The 23,320-nt window shown below is 42.0% G+C and overlaps 1 protein-coding gene across 3 annotated transcripts in view; it reads right to left on the reverse strand.

Annotated features, from left to right (window-relative positions):
• Window positions 1–493: 493 nt before the first annotated feature.
• The window catches only part of NUMB (NUMB endocytic adaptor protein), a 162,386-nt gene continuing 139,559 nt past the window's right edge, over window positions 494–23,320 (reverse strand). For 2 of the 3 annotated variants that reach the window (XM_089686876.1, XM_089686875.1), the window contains 4 exons: window positions 22,958–23,296; window positions 19,563–19,703; window positions 4,337–4,504; window positions 494–3,159 (listed from right to left, as the gene is read on the reverse strand). In XM_089686876.1, the coding sequence (XP_089543002.1) occupies window positions 2,432–3,159; window positions 4,337–4,504; window positions 19,563–19,703; window positions 22,958–23,296 (1,376 nt within the window). In that variant the 3' untranslated portion in view covers window positions 494–2,431. The remainder of the gene's footprint in view (window positions 3,160–4,336; window positions 4,505–19,562; window positions 19,704–22,957; window positions 23,297–23,320) is intronic. The other variant, XM_089686877.1, reaches the window with a different exon arrangement.

Raw genomic sequence — 23,320 nt, forward strand, 5'->3', positions numbered from 1 at the left:
CATGCATAGACAGCAAGACCTGGACCTAGTATTTATGGACATAGGTTTGAGCTGACAGGGCTAGAAATTAGAAAGGTACTTACACCCCCAACTAATCCACATACATACATACACACACACCTTAAGTCCCCAGAATCGCTGTGGTCCAGGAGGACTAAATTTGGTGTTACACTGACTACAACCATCCCCAGCACCACACCTGCACACCAATCCACTCTCACACCACTATGCTCAACCTTCATCCTCTCCCTTTCACCACCTCTTCAACAGGCCCTTTCTTCATTTGCCACTGTATCAAAGCCTGCCTCAGCAATCGCCGGCACTGCACCATTGTGCCTTTCTGTGCTCTTCACCACTGAAGTAACATGCCCTTCCACATTCAATTTATTCAGTGAATGGGCACACTTATGTACATGCACACTTAACTTCTATATGAGAAATGGAAAATGTCCCACACAAGGAAAATCAGGCATAGAAAGACTTTGGGATAAAATAATTTTCCACCACCAAAGTTTATTTTTGTTAAAGTAAATCTGTACAACTATACACTTATATAACTAAGACCAACACAGATAAAGATGATTCTCTGCGATCTGAGGTATAGCATGAAGAAATGAACAGAAAAGAAACAAAAAAATGGGGGGAAAAAAATTGCAAAAAATGGCAAAGGGAAAAAAAAATAAAAAGGCTTTATAAGTAGATATACTGTGCAATTTAGATCATAGTGGTATTAAAACTCTAAGCTGTATATATTAATATATATGATAAAATATATATTAATATATAAAATATATAAAACATATAAAACAAGACCAGCATTTTTTCAAAAAGTAACAACATTTATACATAGGTAATACATATATATATATTTTAGGCAATATAGAATTGTGTAAAGAAAATAAAAAGACAGAGGTCTGCAATGGCTTTTACACCAAGCAAATACTGTTCTTAAATTTGCCCTTTCCCCATAGAACAAGCTATTCCACTGTTTATGACTAAAGTGAATCAGTGCTTTGCTCATGCAGGTATAAGAAACAGGTTCCCTTTAATATTGGTGCCTGCAGCTGCTTCCACTTGGCTTCATGTCCCCACTTCTCCATTCAGCTAGGAGTGAAGAAAATACCCTATTCTTACAGGTATAGGGGAGCATGCAACTCACTCCCCTTCCTCCCACATGACCGGGGAGCATGCAACTCACTCCCCTTCCTCCTACATGACCGGGGAGCGTGCAACTCACTCCCCATCCTCCTACATGACCGGAGAGCGTGCAACTAACTCCCCTTCCTCCTACATGACCGGGGAGCGTGCAACTCACTCCCCTTCCTCCTACATGACTGGGGAGCATGCAACTCACTCCCCTTCCTCCTACATGACAGGAGAGCATGCAACTCACTCCCCTTCTTCCTACATGACAGGAGAGCATGCAACTAACTCCCCTTCCTCCTACATGACAGGAGAGCATGCAACTCACTCCCCTTCCTCCTGCATGACAGTGATGGTGATTGGCCACCTGAGAATTGAGCACTCACATGGGGGTGGTGTAAGTCTATGTGAGCTCCATGTCCTGACCTACAACTTACCCAGGGCTCTCTCTTTACTCCTGAAGGCTGAATGGAAAAGCGGGCAGTAAAGTAAAGGGGGGATTAAACTGCTGGTGGGGTAGCCATTAAATCAAACCTGTTGCTTTGTCCTTCTTGTGAAAAGCACTGGTTCGCTTTAACCTATGTGCTACTTACAGCTGCAGGTGACAAATACCAGTTTAAGATAAAGCCACAGGCAGTCCAGTTTTTTTTTTTATGTAAGAATTAGCAGCTAAATCAAATATTATTTACAGTTACTAGCAACTGAATCCAAACTTTTATTTTAACCTTTGGCAATATTACTTACAAACTTATACAACCATTAATTAACCCAAAACTATTTAAAATATTTGTAATGCATAAAAATAAAGATTTTGGCTTTATTCCCTTATCTGCCAGTAGAGGGCTGCAATTCAGTGATCTGACGTGCAATACAACCCTAAGTACCAAGCAGACCAGGGATGAACATATCCCCAAGTATTATACCCCTTGATTTTTTATATACACATATATTCTCTTTTGTTGTGGAAGCTCAGGCACTGCTATACTGCTTTGCAGAGAGTCATGTCATGTTTGTGGCCATGTTTTTATTCTGAAAAAAGTACATTTTGACTTTTCAACTTCATGACCACAATAAAAAAATCTTCTCTGACTTGCTGTGTTAGGGAAGCCTATGACTGATCAGGAGGAAGAACACTGGATTTTCCTCACAGGTCTTCACTGAATACAGATTTGGTGACTATTGCAGCTTTCATGTCCATCATTGGTCCTTTTCCTATATATCCCATAGAATTTTTATGGCAAAATGTGTCAGAAATCTTAGGCCAGTCTCAAATATGTTAGACATTGCTTTATAGTTCTATTTCAAAGGTCTTTTGGAGATCGCTGGAGAAAGGGTTTGTTGGTGATGGATTTCCACGAGCCTTTGATTTGCTTTCTAAAGCAGCCCACTGGGCCTCAAATGGGTCAATAGCGGAGGTTGATGGTGGCCCTTGTTGCTTGGCACCCAAATCCCAGCCACTGCTCTCTACTCCATTGAATGCCACTGAACCATTTTGCTGCTTCACAGCTGGCTTGAAGAAGGGACTGCTAGTGGTGCTATTTGTCTCATATGTGGGAAATGTCTGCTGTTTGACCAGACCTGGTGAAGGCTTCTGATGAAATACAGGGGGGTGACCTGCAGCTCCAAACACGTTCGCAACCATTTGCGAAGGCGTGATGCCAACAACAGGAACACTGGGGGCTGCATAGCTCATTCCATTAGCCACAGTGTATGGTTGCTGCACAGGCATGAATGTAGGTGGTAAAGAGGAAACTATGGCAACTGGTACTGTAGGTTGAGTTATAAATGCATTTGTTGAGTAAGACTGAGTGGAACTTGGTGCAGCGGCAACAACAGGTTGTAGTATGGGTTGAGGCTGGAGCACAGGGGCAGGGGCAGGGACAGGAACAGGCACAGGGGACTGGCGTTGCTGAGCTTTAACGGTTTTAGACACCTCGTCAAGCCAGCGGTCTGCCTCTGAAGGAGTTCGCTTGTGGTTCGACTGGACTACAGCTGAACTAGATGTGAACTCGGGTCCTGCAAAAGAGTACACGAGAAGAAAAAAAAAAAAAGGTTTATCAAACATCTTACAGACCATTACTTAAATGCTTAGTTCTAACTTTTATTTATTTAAAAAAAACAAAAACACAATGCAATCACACTACACCATTGTGCCCTGTGCTGATCAGATCTTACAACCATGCTTTTCCTCTGGCAACAGACCTGTCGGCCAAATTCACAAATAATTGAGTCACCTAAAGCAGTTGCAGTTTCAGTCAAGTCTTACCACTGTTTTGAGCAGTCATTACAAGCGATCCCCATCACTATAGGATGGGGAACCATATTTTTTTGGAGGGCCATGCATGCACATTGTCCTACCTTCCTTGATAGCTCAGCTGCTGTGACAGGAAAGAGGTCCAAATGTGACCCTTGGGAAGAGGACCGTGCTCCCTCCTATAGCACTTGGAGGGCACTCCTCCTAATGGCTGCTCAGTCACAGTAGTAAGATGGGACATGGGACAGCCCCATGTAAAAGCAGTGGCATATTTTTATAGCAGAAAGCAGCGTGCAGGACTAGGTGTAGCCAGCTGCTAACTGACAGACTACAGGCTTATAAATCAGCAATCGAAATGTTCTATAAATCAGCAAATCAAAATGTTCTATGCATGAAGGTAAAAAACGTGTTCTGCTCTTCTCCCAGCCCCCCTTACACTCACCTGAGCCCCCGCTCGATCCAGCCCCAGCTGTTCTGGAACTCCCTCTCCTCACTGGCCAAGACAACAGCGGAAGCCATTGGCTCCCACTGCTGTCAATCACAGCCAGTGAGCCAATGAGAGAGAGAGAGAGAGGGACAAGGCCAAGCTGTGGCTCTATGTGTCTTATGGACGCACAGAGCCAGGCTCAAGAGTGAGCATGCACCAGTGCCCCCATTGCAAGTGGCTTGCTATTGGGTCACTGGTCAAGGGGGAGCAGCCAGGAACTTCGGCGGGGGACCCAAAAAAAGAAGAAACGGGGCTGCTCTGTGCAAAACACCACTGCATAGAGCAGGTATGTATGAGGTTTTTTTTTTTTTTTAAAGGGGAAATGAATACCACTTTAATTTTTTTTTAAACACACAATTCATCTCCTGGGCTTTTTTCTGTTTGCGAGTAATGTTAGGTACTATCATAGTAAACATGGATTGTTCCAATAAGCTTGTGGTCTCTCATCTTACCTACTACTGGGGCTACAGGTGCTGCTCCTGTGCTAGTAACTTGTGAGGCAGCAGCTGTAGGCGCATGTGCCCATGGATTGGTCTCCCGAACTGGTGCTGCTGAGGGTGCCACAGTGACTGGTACAGGTTTAGGGGCAGGCAATGTGAATGCAGAAGTGGTGCCATTTACTAAAAATGACAACAAGCAAGTGTGTTAGTTTCAGCTGAGTCATGCACATTAAGAAAATAGTACCAACATAACATGGAAATTTAAATGTTTAGTAGAGAAGCCCTTGATCAATAAAATGCAGTTAATTCAAAGACCTACAACCCCAGATCCCAAAAAAATCGAGATGTTGCCTGAAATCTACATAACATAATGCAATGATTTGCAAATCTCATAAACCCTTATTTCATGAACAAGAAAAAATAGAAAAGATAAAATATATAAAATTAAGAAAATGTACCATTAAGAAAAAAAAAATAAAGTAATTTTGAGATTGATGGCAGCAATAAGTCTCAAAAAAGTTGGGAAGGGCAACAAAAGGCTGGCAAAGTAAGTGGTACTAACAAGGAAGAGCTGGAACTAATTAGGTTAAAGTGTTACTAAACCCAGCACCCTGCTTTCACTATATCTGATCTCCCACCGTACACAGAAAATGGAAATGCAATTATTTTAATAAATATAAATTGCTAAATACCTTTTCTCCTCAGCAGATAAAGCAGTCTTGTGACTTAAATCAGTGTTCAGAAGAGCACTGGTTAAAGCTTGGAGGAGGAGTTTTCTTTCTGCTCTAGGAGGATGCAAAACCCCTGACCTCTGGATAGTGCTGATTGAACCTGTGCTGATCACATGCACTCTCCCAAGGAAAAAAAAAAGCCTCTCTAGCAATACACACTAAACTGAGCATGTGCAGAATGGCTACAGGCTCAGTCTGACTTTTTATACAATGCAGAGGATTACCCCTTAGGTTCCACAGTGAGTATAACGAGCATGCTTTACTGCATACACAGACTGATTTTACTGTTGTGGGTTTAAGAACACTTTAAACAAATTTCATAATGTTTTCCAGAGAAAAACTGCAAACACTTTAAATATATCATCTAGAGTACATAATAGCAAAAACAGGCATGATGCTCTGATGGACATACAGTGGATATAAAAAGTCTACACACCCGTTATACCACTTTCTCTCCAAAAGATTTATCTCCCCCCCCCCCCTTTCTGACCAGGCCATTTTTTGCGTTATGGCACTGTGTTACTATAACTGACAACTGTGCGGTCATGCAGTGCTGCACTCAAATGGAACTTAGGTCCTTTGTTTCTCATAAATAGAGTTTTCTTTCGGTGGTATTTGATTGCCCATGCAGTTATTTTTTGCACTATTAAAAAAAAAAAAAAAAAAAAAAAAAAAAAAAACATTTTGAGAAAAAAAAAAATTTTTTTTTACTTTCTGCTATAAAACATATCTAGTAAAATTTGTGAAAGTTATAGCATTTACAAATGGCGATATATATACTGGGACTTTTTTACATTTTTAATAGTAATGGCGGCAATCAGTGACTTATAACGGGACTGCGGTGGGCATTCTGACACGGGGGGGGGGGGGTGGATTTGGATCAGTGCTAATAAAAAGCACTAACACTGTACTAATGGCACTGGGCAAGAAAGGGTTAACATCTGGGGCGATCAAAGGGTTAACTGTGTGTTTTACTGTATACTATGTGTGCTTCACTTTAAGCACACTGCTTTTCATGGCTCTACTATGCAAAGCCATGCATAGCAGTGTGCAGGAGTTGACAGAAGAGAGAACTGTATTGTTTACTTACAGTTCTCTCCCTCCGTCGGTAATGCTCCTCAATCACCGGGTGCCGGGGAGCAATCACCGGCCGGGACCCGGTGACTGACAGCCGAGGCCGCGAATAGCGGCATGGGTAGGGCATGTGCCCCCTACCAGGAAATGCAAAATCACGTTTATATACAAACACGTGATTTTGCACACCCGTGCTGCCCTGTAGCAGTATTACTGCTATAGGGTGGAAGGGAAGCGGTTAAAATGCCAGGTTTCTGTGTAAAAAAATGACAAAGAAATACATTTCAGAACTTTGCCCACCTTTAATGTAACCTATAAACTGTACAATTCAGTTGAACAACAAACTGAAATCTTTTAAGTGGAGGGAAGTAAAAATAAAAACCTAAAATAATATGGTTGCGCAAGTGTGCACACCCTTAAACTAATACTTTGTTGAAGCACCTTTTGACTTTATTACAGTACTCAGTCTTTTTGGGTATGCGTGGCACATCTGGACTTTGACAGATTTGGAGTGTTTTTACAGGAAGAGTGGACAAATATTGCAGATTGCGAGGAGCCCTCTTCAGATCACCCCACAGATTTTCCATCAGATTCAGGTCTGGGCTCTGGTGGGGTCATTCCAAAACTTTATTCTTCTGGTGAAGCCATTCCTTTGTTGATTTGGATGTATTCTTTGGGTCATTTGCATGCTGAAAGATGAAGTTCCTCTTCATGTTCAGCTTTCTAGCAGAAGCCTGAAGGTTTTGTACCAGTATTGACTGGTATTTGGAATTGTTCATAATTCCCTCTTCCTTGGCTAAGGCCCCAGTTCCAGCTGAAGAAAAACAGCCCCAAACCAAGATGCTGCCACCACCATGCTTCACTGTGGGTATGGTGTTCTTTTAGTGACGTGCAGTGTTGTTTTTGCGCCAAACATATCTTTTAGCCAAAAAGTTCAACCTTGGTTTTATCAGACCAGAACACATTTTCCCACATGCTTTTGGGAGACGTCAGATGGTTTTTGCAACATTTATCCGGGCTTGGATGTTTTTCTTCGTAAGAAAAGACTTCAGTCTTGCCACTCTACCCCATAGCCCAGACATATGAAGAATACGGGAGATTGTTGTCACATGTACCACACAGCCAGTACTTGCCAGATATTCCTGCAGCTCCTTTAATGTTGCTGTAGGCCTCTTGTCAGCCTCCCAGACCAGTTTTCTTCTCGTCTTTTCATCAATTTTGGAGGGACGTCCAGTTCTTGGTAATGTAACTGTTGCACCATATTTTCTCCACTTTATGACGACAGTCTTCACTGTGTTCCATGTACCCAATGCCTTGGAAATTCCTTTGTATCCTTCTCCTGACTGATACCTTTTAACAATGAGATCCTTCTGATGCTTTGGAGGCTCTCTGCAGACAATGGCTTTTGCTGTAGGATGCGACTAAGAAAATGTCAGGAAAGACCTACTAGAACAGCTGAACTTTATTTGGGGTTAATCAGAGGCACTTTAAATGATAGCAGGTGTGTAACGACTCCTATTTAACATGATTGCTTAATTCTGAACACAGCTACATCCCCAGTTAGAGGGTGTGCACACTTATGCAACCACATCATTTTAGTTTTTTATTTTTACTTACCCCCCCTAAAAGATTTGTTTGTTTTTGAATGGAGTTGTACAGTTTATAGGTCACATTAAAGGTGGAAAAAGTTCTGAAATTATTTAATCTTTGTCTCAATTTGTTTTAAAATGTCAGGCTTCTGTGATGTAACAGGGGTGTGTAGACTTTATATCAGCAATGGGCCGTATACGGCCCGGCGGACCTTTTAAATCCGGCCCGCGGAGCTAGGCTCCCGCTAGGCTCCTCTCACAGTCCGCCCTATAGACCGGTGTAGCATGAAAATCTGTCTCCTATGAGGATCTGTTCCCCTCGACGTATCTGCGCATGTGCCGGAGATCGCCGATCGGCTGCTAATGCCTGAAACTGGCACATGCGCAGATACGTCGAGGGGGACAGATCCTCATAGGAGACAGATTTTCATGCTACACCGGAACGGCGTGGAAACACGGCGAGAGGAACGTGCGGAGCAAAGGTAAGTGACACAGGGGGGACTTGGGGACTTAATATGGGGGATGAATTAATATGGGGAATGAATTACTATAGGGGGGGATGAATTACTATAGGGGGGATGAATTACTATAGGGGGGATGAATTACTATAGGGGGGATGAATTACTATATGGGGGATGAATTACTATGCTTACTATGGGGGAATATTACTATACTTACTATGGATGACACATACACATCATTCATCTACTCTTGGTCCGGCCCCCGGGTCCAATATATGAACCCATTGCGGCCCTCAAGTCAAAAAGTTTGCCCACCCCTGTTTTATATCCACTGTAACTGCATCAGCTCAGGAATACTTTAAAAATAAAAAAAAATGTCTTAACACCGCTCGCTGTAAAATAAAAAATTGCAAGTTAAAGCTCTATCATGCAAAGAAGAGGCCATATCTTAACAGGGTGCATTAATGTTTCCATCTTTGCTAGGCCAAAGCGTATTTAAAATGGTCTGTTGCAAAGTGGAAAACTGGGCAGATAAATAGAAATGTTATTTTTTTTTTACAAACATTGGGGCCACGTCCTCTAGACTAAAGAGAAGAGGGACCTTCCAGTTTGTTATCAGCATTCAATTCAAAAGCCTGATGGTATGGGGGTGCATTGGTGCCTTTCCAGATGTACAAGCTTCTCATTCTATTTGCACTATCAATGCTGAAAAATATATCCAGGTTTTAGAGCAGCATATGTTGCCATCCAGACACATCTTTTTCAGGAAAGGCTTTGCAAAGTTCAGCAGGACAATGCTAAACTGCATATTGAATCTTCTACTATGAAGCCAGGCTGTCCAGGTACTTTACCACTTCCCTGCTGTCCTAGAGTACAAATATATACATATATCATATACATACATAAATCATATATACACACATACATGATTTTGAAATTCTGGGTAGGGGACGGGCATACCGCCCTAGGCAGATATGGCTGTCAATGACCAGGTCCCGGCTGGAGATTCTCTGCTGGCACCCGGTGATCACTGAACACTGACAGAGGAGAGGTCTGCATGTAAACAATACAGAACTCTCCCCTGTCAGCTCCAGCATGCTGCTTTGTTTTGCTCTGCTATGCAGAGGAATACAAAGCAGCATGCTTACACAGTAAAACAGCACACAGTTAACCCTTTGATAACCCCAGATGTTAAACCCTTCCTGCCCAGTGTCATTGCTTGTTTTTAGCACTGTATTAATGTCACTGGCAGTTCGTGCCAGAATGGCCACCGCAGTCCCACTGTAAGTCGCTGATCAGCACGAGAGAGAGAGAGAGAGAGAGAGAGAGAGAGAGAGAGAGAGAGAGAGAGAGAGAGAGAGAGAGAGAGAGAGAGAGTGTGTGTGTGTGTATACACATACATACATATTTCCCTCATGAACATACAAATCAGTGCATAATTTGTTAGACATGCATTTCTTTTGAATTTTTTGTTCCTATGCTGCCTCTACGTGTGTGTGTGTGTGTATACACACACACACACACACACACACACACAGTCAGGTCCAGAAATATTGGGACATCGACAAAATTCTAACATTTTTGGCTCTATACACCACCACAATGGATTTGAAATGAAACAAACTAGACGTGCTTTAACTGCAGACTATCAGCTTTAATTTGAGGGTATTTACATCCAAATCAGGTGAACGGTGTAGGAATTACAACAGTTTGCATATGTGCCTTCCACTTGTTAAGGGACCAAAAGTAATGGGACAATTGGCTTCTCAGCTGTTCCATGGCCAGGTGTGTGTTATTCCCTCATTATCCCAATTACAATGAGCAGATAAAAAGTCCAGAGTTCATTTCAAGTGTGCTATTTGCATTTGGAATCTGTTGCTGTCAACTCTCAAGATGAGATCCAAAGAGCTGTCACTATCAGTTAAGCAAGCCATCATTATGCTGAAAAAACAAACCCATCAGAGAGATAGCAAAAACATTAGGCGTGGCCAAAACAACTGTTTGGAACATTCTTAAAAAGAAGGAACGCACCGGTGAGCACAGCAACACCAAAAGACCCGGAGACCACAGAAAACAACTGTGGTGGATGAACGAAGAATTCTTTCCCTGGTGAAGAAAACACCCTTCACAACAGTTGGCCAGATCAAGAACACTCTCCAGGAGGTAGGTGTATGTGTGTCAAAGTCAACAATCAAGAGAAGACTTCACCAGAGTGAATACAGAGGGTTCACCACAAGATGTAAACCATTGGTGAGCCTCAAAAACGGGAAGGTCAGATTAGAGTTTGCCAAACGACATCTAAAAAAGCCTTCACAGTTCTGGAACAACATCCTATGGACAGATGAGACCAAGATCAACTTGTACCAGAGTGATGGGAAGAGAAGAGTATGGAGAAGGAAAGGAACTGCTCATGATCCTAAGCATACCACCTCATCAGTGAAGCATGGAGGTGGTAGTGTCATGGCGTGGGCATGTATGTCTGCCAATGGAACTGGTTCTCTTGTATTTATTGATGATGTGACTGCTGACAAAAGCAGCAGGATGAATTCTGAAGTGTTTCGGGAATATTATCTGCTCATATTCAGCCAAATGCTTCAGAACTCATTGGACGCCGCTTCACAGTGCAGATGGACAATGACCCAAAGCAGACTGCAAAAGCAACCAAAGAGTTTTTTTAAGGGAAAGAAGTGGAATGTTATGCAATGGCCAAGTCAATCACCTGACCTGAATCCGATTGAGCATGCATTTCACTTGCTGAAGACAAATCTGAAGGGAAAATGCCCCAAGAACAAGCAGGAACTGAAGACAGTTGCAGTAGAGGCCTGGCAGAGCATCTCCAGGGATGAAACCCAGCATCTGGTGATGTCTATGCGTTCGAGACTTCAGGCTGTATTGACTGCAAAGGATTTGCAACCAAGTATTAAAAAGTGAAAGTTTGATTTATAATTCTGTCCCATTACTTTTGGTCCCTTAACAAGTGGGAGGCACACATGCAAACTGTTGTAATTCCTACACCGTTCACCTGATTTGGATGTAAATTCCCTCAAATTAAAGCCGACAGTCTGCAGTTAAAGCACATTTTGCTTATTTCATTTCAAATCCATTGTGGTGGTGTATAGAGTCAAAAATGTTAGAATTGTGTCGATGTCCCAATATTTATGGACCTGACATATATACATACACACACATATACATATACACACACACACAAACTACCATTTATAGACACTATAACTTTCACGTAAACCAATTTTTTTTTTGTTTTGGAAAGACATGTAGCAGTACACATTTTGGCCTAAATTTATGATGAATTTTTTTTTTTTTTTTTACTGGATATGTTTTATAACAAAAATTAAACGATCTTGTGGGTTTTTTTTTTTTCAAAATTGACTTTTTTTTTGTGATATAAACAAAAGAAGACCAACAAAAAAAAGTGTAGAAGCGATCAAATTTAATTTGGGTGCAGCGTTGCATGACCGCGCAATTGTCAGTTAAAGTAACGGAGCGCCGTATTGCAAAAAAATGGCCTGGTCAGGAAGGGGGGTAAATCCTCTAGAGGGCAAGTAGTTGACTGGCCTAGCTGCAGTCCAGACCTTACTTGGCGCATCTTGAAGGGAAAAAAATACGACAAAAGACGACCCAGGACTGTTGAGCAGTAGGAAACCTATAACAGGCAAGAATAGGACAACATTCTTCTCCCAAAACTCCACTAATTGGTCTCCTCAGTTCCCCGATATTTACAGACTGATGTTAAATGAAGAGGAAATGCTACAACATGATAAATTTGGCCCCGTACAAAAACTTTTTTTGAGATGTGTTGTTGCCACCAATTTCAGAAATACATGGTTTCTTCCTAAAATGGTACATTTGCTCAGTTTAAAACTTGATATGTTTTCTATTGTGACAAAAATATTTTATGAGATTTGTAAGCCATTGCAGAATGTTTTAATGTAGATTTTATGCAACATCCAACTTTTTTAGAACTGGGGTTGTACAAAATAACCATGCAGTAAGTATAGCGGGGTAAATAAAAAGTTAAAATAAAGTTTCTTTATCATACATCACGGAACATAGAGCATGCTATTCGTGATTATGTGGATTATATGCCACCTATAGGTGAATGGACACTGGACAACCAGAGAAGAGTCCTCCCCTATAAAATCCCTCCTACACAGGGAGTACCTCAGTTTTTAAAAAAGTGTCTGTAAGGTAGATGGTCACTGAAGGTGTTGCTGGACCCTGCGTAAATGGAACCTTGTGCAGTATTAAGTCTGACCAAGGTGTTTTCCAGCAGGGTGCTGTATGGGTCAGAGGCATTGGCCCCACAGCATGGGGACAGAGTCCTTGAAGGTCTACATGACAAGGCCCGCCGTGATGGGTGAAGGTTGGACTCTTGGTGTAATACGGAGTACTGCAGCGGAAATGGTAAGATGCCTCCTCTTTTCCAAGAAGGAAAAGGGAAATGTAAGAAAAATCAAATACACAGTTTGTCCCTTGTTGGCGAAGGTTTCCACTAGGGGGAGTACTTCATTGTCCTAAAGCTTGCCTGGACTTTTTGCTGCCTCTAGCGGGTGCAGCCTGACGTAAAGACAGCCATCTACGGCCATGAGGCACGCGCCCCCAGAAGGGGCGAGTATACGTTCGTGTGCGCATGTGCAGAAACAGCCGGAAGAGGAAGTCGACCATATTTATGTATCCAGTGTTCCTGGGCACACGTGGGGTTGCTGCAGCTGGAGGTGGCTGGGACACAGAAGGATATTCAGTGGGTATGTGAGTCCATGGAAATCAGCAGTTGCAGTGTTTTTGGTCACACTACCTGGCATAGCTGTATCCTGGAAACACTATTTGTTTCTATCTGTATTTAATTCAGATTGAGCACTGTAGGATGGGATGTCTTCCAGAAAGGGGGGTGGGGGAGGCACAGCAGGAAAGGGCACATGTGCACCATCAGGTCTAGAAGAACCTATTCGAAGTTGCGCTGTTATCTCTCCTGGAAAGCCAGGAGCATCTGGGCAGTCTAAGCCACTACGTTTGTCTGGCATTTTGGCTACTGCTGGGGCATCCGCTTTAGCACATGTAACCAAAGAGGGTCTTGCTTCAGCCTTAGCAGGTTTAGAAGATATGATCATAGGAATGACTGCATCCATTTCTCAGGTGATTAAGAAGCGGAAGAGATCCCATTCACCGGATCCACCAGTCCTTGAACAAGAGTGGATTGAACCAGAGGATGAAGAGGCATTAGAGGACCTGGAAGAAGGTCAGGCAGTAGATTCTCTATCTGAAGGGTCTCAGCTGGAGGAGAACCAGGCAGTTTTGAGCCTATTTGGGAGATTCCGCTAGTCCTGTTGACCAAGAAGGTTTTGTTCCTAGTGGCAATCACTTCTGCAAGAAGTGTGTCGGAGTTTGCAGCTCTTTCTTGTAAAGAACCTTATCTGATTTTGCATCAAGATAGGGTGGTATTGTGAGCTCAACCGTTTTTTGTTTTTTTTTTTTTAACCAAAAGGTGGTTTCTAGATTTCATCTCAATCAGGACATTGTTCTGCCTTCATATTTTCCTAGGCTGCAGCTGACAAGGGAGAGATCCTTGCATACCTTGGATGTGGTACGCGTTATAAGGGGACTTCCTGAAGTTGATGACGCAGATTAGGAAGTCGGATGCTCTCTTTGTGCTGCCTGAGGGCTCCAGGAAGGGGCAGGCGGCATTCAAAGCGACTATTTCACATTGGATTCGCCAGTTGATCATTCAAGCCTATGGTTTGAAAGGTAAGGTCCCACCCTTTCAGGCAAGCGCACATTCTACCAGGAGAGCAGGGACGTCTTAGGCAATCCGTCATCAGGTGTCAGTTGCTCAGATTTGCAGGGCTGCTACATGGGCTTCGGTTCACACGTTCATAAAGTTCTATAAGGTGCATGTTAGGGCTGCAGAGGACTCTGCCTTTGGTCACAGCGTCTTGCGAACAGATGAGTAAGTTTTTTCTGTGGGATTGTTGGCGATGGCTATTATGGTGTCACCTTCCCCTCAAAATTTTAATTGCTGTGGGGAACCCACATAGTCATGAATATGCTCTGTGTCCCGTGATGTACTATAAAGAAAATTAGATTTTTTTTTCTACATGCTTACCTATAAAATTAATTTCTTGAAGTACATCATGGGACAGAGGTCCCTCCCCTCTTTCTGGAATTTCATTGCTTACTTGTGTAGGAGGGGTTACAAAGAGGAGGACTCCTCTCTGATTGGTTGGCCAGTGTCCATTCACCTATAGGTGGCATATAACCCACACAGTCATGAATAGCCTGCTCTGTGCCCTGACATCCAAGAATAGGAATTTTACAGGTAAGTATGTAGAGAAAGTCCAATTTTTTATTGGCCATTTTCCACAGCAATCTAAAACAGTTACAAAATCTAACTTTGTTACTGTAATTGAGAGGCACACTTGTCTCTAGCAGCTTGGGACAATTACTCCCCATGGAGAACATCCACTTACTGTGCATAGGTGAAAAGGTAATTTAATCACTGGGGCAAGTTCACCAGTTGGGCAGCTGGGAAGCACTGACTGCAATGGCATATCCTTCTGTGACATCCCAAAATTCTTCTCTGTGCTTCGCCCACACAGTGTTCATATTAATAAGCATCAGACTCAGGAGCAAATCGAAGACCGCATATTATCAGGGAACAGAGCATGCATTTGAGATGCCTTTAAGACCATATTAAACTGTGCTTATTATGCATGAACACTGCATTACCAGTGACTTATAAACACAATGGTGGTAATAAGCAGAACTGAACGTTGTTTGATACAATCCATTTCAACATACAAACCACAAAATAAACATAATATAGGCCAAAATTTCAAATGTATTTAGGTCAGGGGAGTGTGGGGGCCATTTAATGGTATCAATTCGTTCATCCTCCAGGAACTGGCTGCATACTCTCGCCACATAAGGCCGGGCATTGTACTGCACCAGGAAGAACTCAAGACCCACTACACCAGCATAGGGTCTGACAATGGTTCCAAGGATTTCATTCCGATACCTAATGGCAGTCAGGGTGCCATTGTCTAGCCTGTAGAGGTCTGTGTGTCCTTCCGTGGATATGCCTCCCCAAAACATCACTGACCCACCACCAAAACGGTCATGCTGAATGAAGTTACAGGCAACATAACGTTGTCCACGTCTTCTCCAGATTCTTTCACATCTGTCACATGTGCTCAGGGTCCACCTGCTCATCTGTGAAAAGCACAAGGTGCCAGTGGCAGACCTGCCAATTCTGGTGTTCAATGGCAAATGCCAGTCAAGCTCTATGGTGGTGGGCAGTGAGCACAGGGCCCACTAGAGGATGTTGGGCCCTCAGGCCACCCTCATGAAGTCTGTTTCTGATTGTCTGGTCAGAGACATTCACACCAGTGGCCTGCTGGAGGTAATTTTGTAGGGCTATGGCAGTGCTCATCCTGTTCCTCCTTGCACAAAGGAGCAGATACTGATCCTGCAGATGGGTTAAGGACCTTCTACAGCCCTGTGCAGCTCTGCTAGAGTAACTGCCTGTCTCCTGGAATCTCCTTCATGCTCGAGACTGTACTGGGAGACACAGCAAACCTTCTGGCAATGGCACATATTGATATGCCATCCTGGAGGGGTTGGTCGGCCTGTGCAACCTCTGTAGGGTCCAGGTATCACCTTCATGCTACCAGTAGTGACAATGACCCTAGCCAAATGCAAAACTAGTGAAAAACAGTCAAAAAAGATCAGTAGGGGGAAAAACAAACAAACAAAGATTGTTGTCAGTGGCCTCCACTTGTAAAACCATTCCTGTTTTGGGAGGGGGGGGGGGGGGGTCATCTCATTGTTGCCCATCTAGTGCACCTGTTCATTTCATTAACACCAAAGCAGCCGAAACTTAACCCCCTCTGCTACTTAACTGACCAGATCAATATCCCAGGTTTTTAAAAAAAGTGTTACTTTAATTTTTTTGAGCAGTGTATTATTGTGTCCACTAATAACCAATGCTGGAGGTTAATACTGCAGTCACTGCCCCCCAGAGGTTACTGTACTTCAACGTCTTCAGTGTGCACTGCGATACACTGCAAAAAAATGCTGCAAGACCAAAATGTTTGGGTGATGGGATGCGTTCTAGCCAATTTTTTTTTCTTTGTTAACATGTTGCCTAACCTGATGCAATGCACTTCAATGCATGAAGATGTGTTGCTACTGTGTGTCAGGGGCCAAGCTTGAAGTTCTCTATAATTTTCAAGTTGACCATCACTTCTTTAGAGTGTAGGCTCTTGAAAGGAGTTGTCTTATCCACCTGGCAATAGTGGATTTTGAAGCAAGATGTCCTTTGTGAGACTGTGACAAGACAGAGAATTAGAGTTTATAGCCACAGCTTCTATAAAAAAAAGTCAAGATTGTTCTTCATTGTCTGAACGTTGTCAGAGCCATCTCTTTGGGGTGCTTAGAAGCAGGGCATAAATAGGGAAAGACAACTTTCATTAAAAGTGAAAGTTAAATAGCACCACAGGCAGAAAGTTGGTTTCAGGCACAAGACTACTATATTTTTGTGGAGCATCAGGAATGGCTCCCTACAATAGAGGTCTGTTCATTCAGAGACACATCTGACAGGGAGTTCCCCATTGGGTCCAAAGGATGATTTCTGCAGGGCAGAAATAACCAAAATTAAGATCCCAAGGAACCACAAAGTGCTGTTATTTAACAACTTGAATAAAAGTTTTTTTGCAGGAGAAAAATTAAGCCAGAAGTTTTTCGATCAAAATGGATAGGCCCAAAACCTGAACAACTCTTCCAGCTGCCCCTGATGACATCAGAACGACCTAATATGTAGGGTGAAAAGTTTCCATGCAATTGTTATTTGTATATTGCCAGTGTTACAGCCATCTACCTGAGCAGTGTTGGAATGCATTTTTTAAACTTTTTTTTCTTAATGAAAATAACTCAGTGAGCACTATGTCAGTTTTTGTATCCTTTTCAGCACCGATCCATACTTTGTCAACTGAGGACAGGATTGCTGGATTTACTGAGTGAGAGTTCTCTGGAGGATTGCTTGAGACATGGAGAGTCGAGCTGGGTTATTGGGAGTCCAATGAATTTGATTAAAAGGTGCACAAAAACCTTTGTAATAAGAGTAAATTGATAAGGTGTGTGACCAAATGGGATTTGGTGGAGGTATCTAGCACACAATCTGATCTCGCAAATTGAATTGTATATGTTGACTTGATGATGATTGGTGAATTGTATCAGTTTTATTCATTGACATTTACATGAAGGACTATAATGCAATGATGTTGGATTATAATTACACACGTCTACAGTTAGCACAATTCTGAATTATGTTAATTTGGTATTTTAAGATTTTTTTTTTTTTTTTGGTATATACGAATCAGCAGCATATTTTTACACAGACCTTTGAGGTTTTCTGCCCACCTAAAGGCCTGAAGAATCTGAACAGTCCTTTGGATTTTTGCAGATAGTTGAAAGAGAGATGTGTACTTCAGAAGTTTTCATAGGAACCCTGTTACCTGAATGCCTTATGAGGGCAAGAAGATCTATGAGTACCTTTGTGAAAAATACTCTAGCTGCAGAGCATAGGCCAAATGGCAGTGCTACAGACTGCAAAAGTCTGCATCCTACTGCAAATGCAGGCATCACTGATGAGCTGGGTAAATGAGAATGAAAAATAGAATATGTAGATAAGCATCTTGGATGTAGCTCATCTTGGAAGTAGCCCATGCAAAACTTTGAAATGTGAAGGTACTTGTTTAGGGATTTCAGGTCCAGGAAAGGATGAATACCCTTTGAATAGAATCCTTTGAATCTGTCTTCCAGAAGAATTAATAGTTCAGAACAGTCTGCAGATCTGACTGTCCATGAGAAAATTTCTGTTGGTTTGAGAGAAGCAAGCGATGAGGGTGTAAGGTTTTGAACTTTATTTTGTACCCCTTTGAAACCACAGATTTAACCCACAAGTCTGGGATGTCCAACCTAGAGAAAGGCAAACAGATGTCCCTTCATTCTGAAAAGGGTTTTGGGTTCCAAGTCTTGCATCGAATGAAAGGATTGATAGGCTTTGAAGTTGAAGCCAGAGGAGAATGAGGAAAGCACACATATCAAAAGGAGGTAGAAGCTCTCAAGGAAAAGGGTTTCAGAACCTTCCATTTTTTCTTTCATCTCTGTGTATCACCTAAGGCCACTCACTTCGCTGGGTATATGTAAGGGTTTACAACCACTTTAAAGAATATCTTTAAAAGTGATCTCAAATTTTCTGTCAGTAAATTTTTAAATGAAAATACATCTATAGGAACATTATTAGGATACATTAGGAACATTAGGATATTATAAGACAGACACCAGGATCTACTACTAAAACAGACTTTTTTTTTCTCTTTTTAGTGAACTCTTTACACTGGATAGAGCAAGATCAGCAATCATTCTCAGGGGGTAAAAATCTTTTCAGGGTTATCTCAATTGTCATAAATTGCCCATTCTATTTTGTCATGAATGGGGAATGTCTTAACTTAGCAGGTTTCTTTTATGCATAGAGCAGAAGTGTACATTTCTACACTGCCAAGCATATCCCATTAAGATATATCAGGTGTAAGAGGCAGAGAATCTTCCATAGCCACCTCTAACACTGTCTCTGGGCCCTCTTCATTCCCCCTCAATGCCTCCATCCTCTAAGAGTGGCAATTCATTTTCCAACTCGGGCAGAGACAGCAGGGTTGGAGAGGAAGCTTGGCACTTTTGTGCCGTGGACAATGATGACTGTATTAAATCCGTTAGTTGTGCTAGAAAATCTGGCATTTTTGCAGAAAAATCTGCCTGGTCAGATAGGCTGCTTGTTGCATGTCTGAGGCAAAGCTAGAATTGGATGCAGAGACTGATGTTGATATAGGGTCCTGCTCCAGGGCAAGTGTTTTGCAGGCCTTTGGCAAAGCGAATGTTTGCCTTAACTTTTTTCTGCAGCTCCTTTGCACCTGGCTTTTGCCATTGTTATTGCCGAGAACATTCCCCTATGGTGTTCACACAGAGCAGAGTGCGGAAATAGGGTAAGCATGTCCATGAAGAAATACACAGTAACCCAGGTGTCAACTGCGCATTTAGTAAATGCAAAGCATTCTCTGAATGGTGCCAATGCTGAGCAGCTGTGTTCAGAATGCAGCAGTATTGCCACTCTAGACTTGGTGCAATGGTGTCCCTGTTCTATTAAGAGTAATGGGAACACTACTATTTCTTGCAGCTTAAAGGTAACACAGCTCTAACTAGTAAGAAAACTGTATTAGGTCTCACCAATAAGCAGTAATAAAACAAACATACAACTATAACATACATTAGTTAGACATAGAAACAGTAATGCACACCATCCAGTACAGACCTTCAAATGGTGGAGATTGAGGAGTGGTTGGTTTGGTCATCGGAGCTGATGTGAATGGGTCTTCTGATGGTGCGCTAAATGTATTGGTTATCTGGGAGCACAAGGCGCTGATGCTGTCAGTCTCCCCTTCCATTTCAGCAACTAGAACATCACAATGAACATTCCATAAATTACTATAACAGAACATTTTAAAAATAAACAAAAATAACTGCTGTTCTACAAAAAACAAACAAAATTGTTAAAGGCCAACTCCAGGAAATTTGAAATTCTTCCTTGCAGTGGGGCTGCACCTTCACAGGGTTAACTGCTTGTTGAGGTGTAGGGGGGATAGAAAAGATGCTTTACTTATCCAATCCTCTGTGCTGCTAGACTGCTCCCCGCAGCATCTTCTTTGCCATATTCCTGTGGTCTAAGGTCCTGATGTGATCAAGACTATTGCAGGGCCCATAGGACATACTGATGCCCAGGGGCAGTCCACTGCCAGAGCAGGGGGGGAACTCTGCCCGAGAAGTTAAGTGCTTTTACTTTTCCCTAAACCTAAATGAGCAGTTAACACCTGCAGTGCGGACACAGTCCCACTACAAGGAGGAATTCTCAGATTTCTTGTCGTTGAGCCCTATGTATCAGATCATGTGTTTTTCAGTTGTAACCAGCGCAAGCTCTGACAGCTCTGTGACCTCAAAAATAATGTAACTGGCTTTTCTCCAACCATTGAGCTTTCTCTGCTCCAATGAGCAGAAAACTCCATAAGGCTTTTTTTTTTCAGTTCATTTTTATTAATGGGCAGAGCTGTATGAAGCACAGCAGTGCATAACAGAGCGCAAGTGATATCCATGCTGTTATGAATGAGGCCCAAAGTAACATTTGACTTTTAGATTCAGGTTTTTAAACCAATGATACATTTTTTTAGTCACATAAATGCCTTGTTTTAAAATAATAGCATTTAATACAGGGCCGTTTTGCATGTTTGTCTGCATTTGGCTCAATAGCCTGTACGGATATTTTTAAAGGTCTGTAATGTTTCCTGTATTTACAGTGCCTTGAAAAACATTTTGTCATGTTACAACCAAAAACGTAAATGTATTTTATTGGGATTTTATGTGATAGACCAACACAAAGTGGCACATAATTGTGAAGAGGAAAGAAAATGATAAATGGTTTTTAAATTTTTTTTACAAAAAAATATCTGAAAAGTGTGGCATGCATTTGTTTTCAGCCCCCGAGTCAATATCTGTAGAACCACCTTTCACTACAATTACAGCTGCAAGTCTTTTTGAGGATGTCCCAGCTTTACACATCTAGAGACTGAAATTTTTGCCCATTTTTCTTTGCAAAATAGCTCAAGCTCTGTCAGATTGGATGGAGAGCGTCTGAACAGCATTTTTCAAGTCTTGCCACAGATTCTCAATTGGATTTAGGTCTGGACTTTGGGCAATTCATGTGAATAGGCTTTGATCTAAACAATTCCACTATAGCTCTGTCTGTATGCTTAGGGTCATTGTCCTGCTGGAAAGTGAACCTCTGTTCCAGTCCAAGTCTTTTGCAGACTTTGACAGGTCTTCTTCTAAGATTGCCCTATATTTGGCTCCATCCATCTTCTCATCAACTCTGACCAACTTCCCTACCCCTGCTGAAGAAAAGCATCCCCCACAACATGATGCTGACACCACCAGGTTTCACAGTGGAGATGGTGTGCTCAAGGTGATGTGCTGTGTTTGTTTTCCGCCACACAGAGCGTTTTGCTTTTAGGTGAAAAAGTTCAATTTTGGTTTCATCTGATCAGAGCATCTTCTTCCACGTTTGCCATGTCCCCCACATGGCTTCTCGCAAACAGCAAACTGGATTTCTTATGGCTTTCTTCTTGCCACTCTTTCATAAAGGCCAGATTTTTGGCATACACGACTAATAGTTGTCCTGTGGACAGATTCTCCCACCTGAGAGCTGTGGATCTCTGAAGCTCCTCCAGAGTTACCACGGACCTCTTGGCTGCTTCTCTGATTAATGCTCTCCTTGCCCGGTCTGTCAGTTTAGGTGAACGGTTATGTCTTGGTAGATTTGCAGTTGTGTCATACTCTTTCCATTTTTGGATGATGGATTGAACAGTGCTCGTGAGATGTTCAAAGTTTGGGATATTATTTTTTAACCTAACCCTGCTCTAAACTTCTCAACAACTTTATCCCTGACCTGCCTGGTGTGTTCCTTGGCCTTTATGATGCTGTTTGTTCAGTAATGTTCTCTAATAAACCTCACAGAACTGCTGTATTTATACTGAGATTAAATTACACACAGGTGGACTCTATTTACTAACTAGGTGACTTCTGAAGGTAATTGGTTCCACTAGCCTTTAGTTAGGGGTATCAGAGTAAAGGGGGCTGAATACAAATGCACGCCATACTTTTCAGATATTTGTAAAAAATTTTGAAAACCATATATCCTTTGCCTTTCACTTTACAATTATGTTCCACTTTGTGTTGGTCTATCACATAAAATCCCAAAAAATTACATTTACGTTTTTGGTTGTAACTTGACAAAATTTCTAGGGGTATGAATGTTTTTTTCAAGGCACTGTACCTTGGTAAAGGTCTATTTTAAGAATACGTTTTTTTCTTCCTAAATTACAGCTCCCCTATGTACCAATACACCATTAACCACTTGCTGACAAGCCAAAGTAAGCACAATGACATAGATCTACATTATTGTGCCTGCTCAAACCCCCCCCCCCGATCACTGTGTGGGATTACAGCTCACGATACTTGCAATCATATGATCATGTCAACAAAGCGGTTATGAATGAATCTCGCAGCTGAATTAAAAAAAAAAAAAAAAAAAAAAAGGTGGTTTTGAACAGTAAATTATAATTGGTGTGGTTGCATAACACCATGCAAGGGAAGAACCGTTCTAGTAGTTTTTGTAAAAAACAAAAAAAAACAAAAACATAAAGATCACCAACTTCATATTTTTGCTGCATTAGAGGGCTTGAATGCTTGGTTGAGAGTGGACATAAGCACAATGACAACTGTGACAGTTATTGCCACAGGCATGCCTTAGATGTAGCATATAATGCACATGCCTTAGTAGGCAGAATGAAAGAACACTTCAGAAAACATTGACATTCCAGTAAGGATTTATTAACATTTACTAGATATTTCTAATGTGAACTTTGCTTTTTGGTAATCCTGTAAACTCGTTTGTTTAGTGCCACTGTTAGAAAAGCATATATAAAATTAGATATGAAAATGTATTAACTCCTTTAAAATGTAGTTGAGAGCCAAAAGCTAAAAATCAAAAACCTTGAGTAATCGTTTCCAAAACAATCCAAATGGCCTTTTATTCTTACATGAATAAGTATTGTCTGATACATAGATGAAATGGAGAAAGATTTAGAACTGCCTTACCTGGGTTGGTGATTTGGAAGTCTGTCTTCCTCTGCACAGTTGATGGTAATTCATTGATTCGCAGAGAAAGCTGACGTTTGAATGGGGACATTTTCTGGCTGAGGGCAGGGAATCCCCTGAATGAGCCCTGTCTGGCTAATTGTTCAACAGGGGCATGTCTGCGTGGAATTGCATGGGGGTTATTAAGATCTTTGCTATCCTGGTATGCATTAACTTCAGATGTTGGTGAAGCTTGTAGCACTGCAGCAGGGGCTAAGGTCACAGCAGCAGTGGTAGTAGTGGTAGTTGTAGTAGCAGAAGCAGCAACTGATGCCACCATTTTTGATTCTGCGTCCACACCTAAAATGTACACAAACATTTCAA

Source organism: Staurois parvus, unplaced genomic scaffold (assembly GCF_062004578.1).
Source record: "Staurois parvus isolate SC_StPar_1 unplaced genomic scaffold, SC_StPar_1.0 ptg000414l, whole genome shotgun sequence".
Taxonomy (NCBI): domain Eukaryota; kingdom Metazoa; phylum Chordata; class Amphibia; order Anura; family Ranidae; genus Staurois; species Staurois parvus.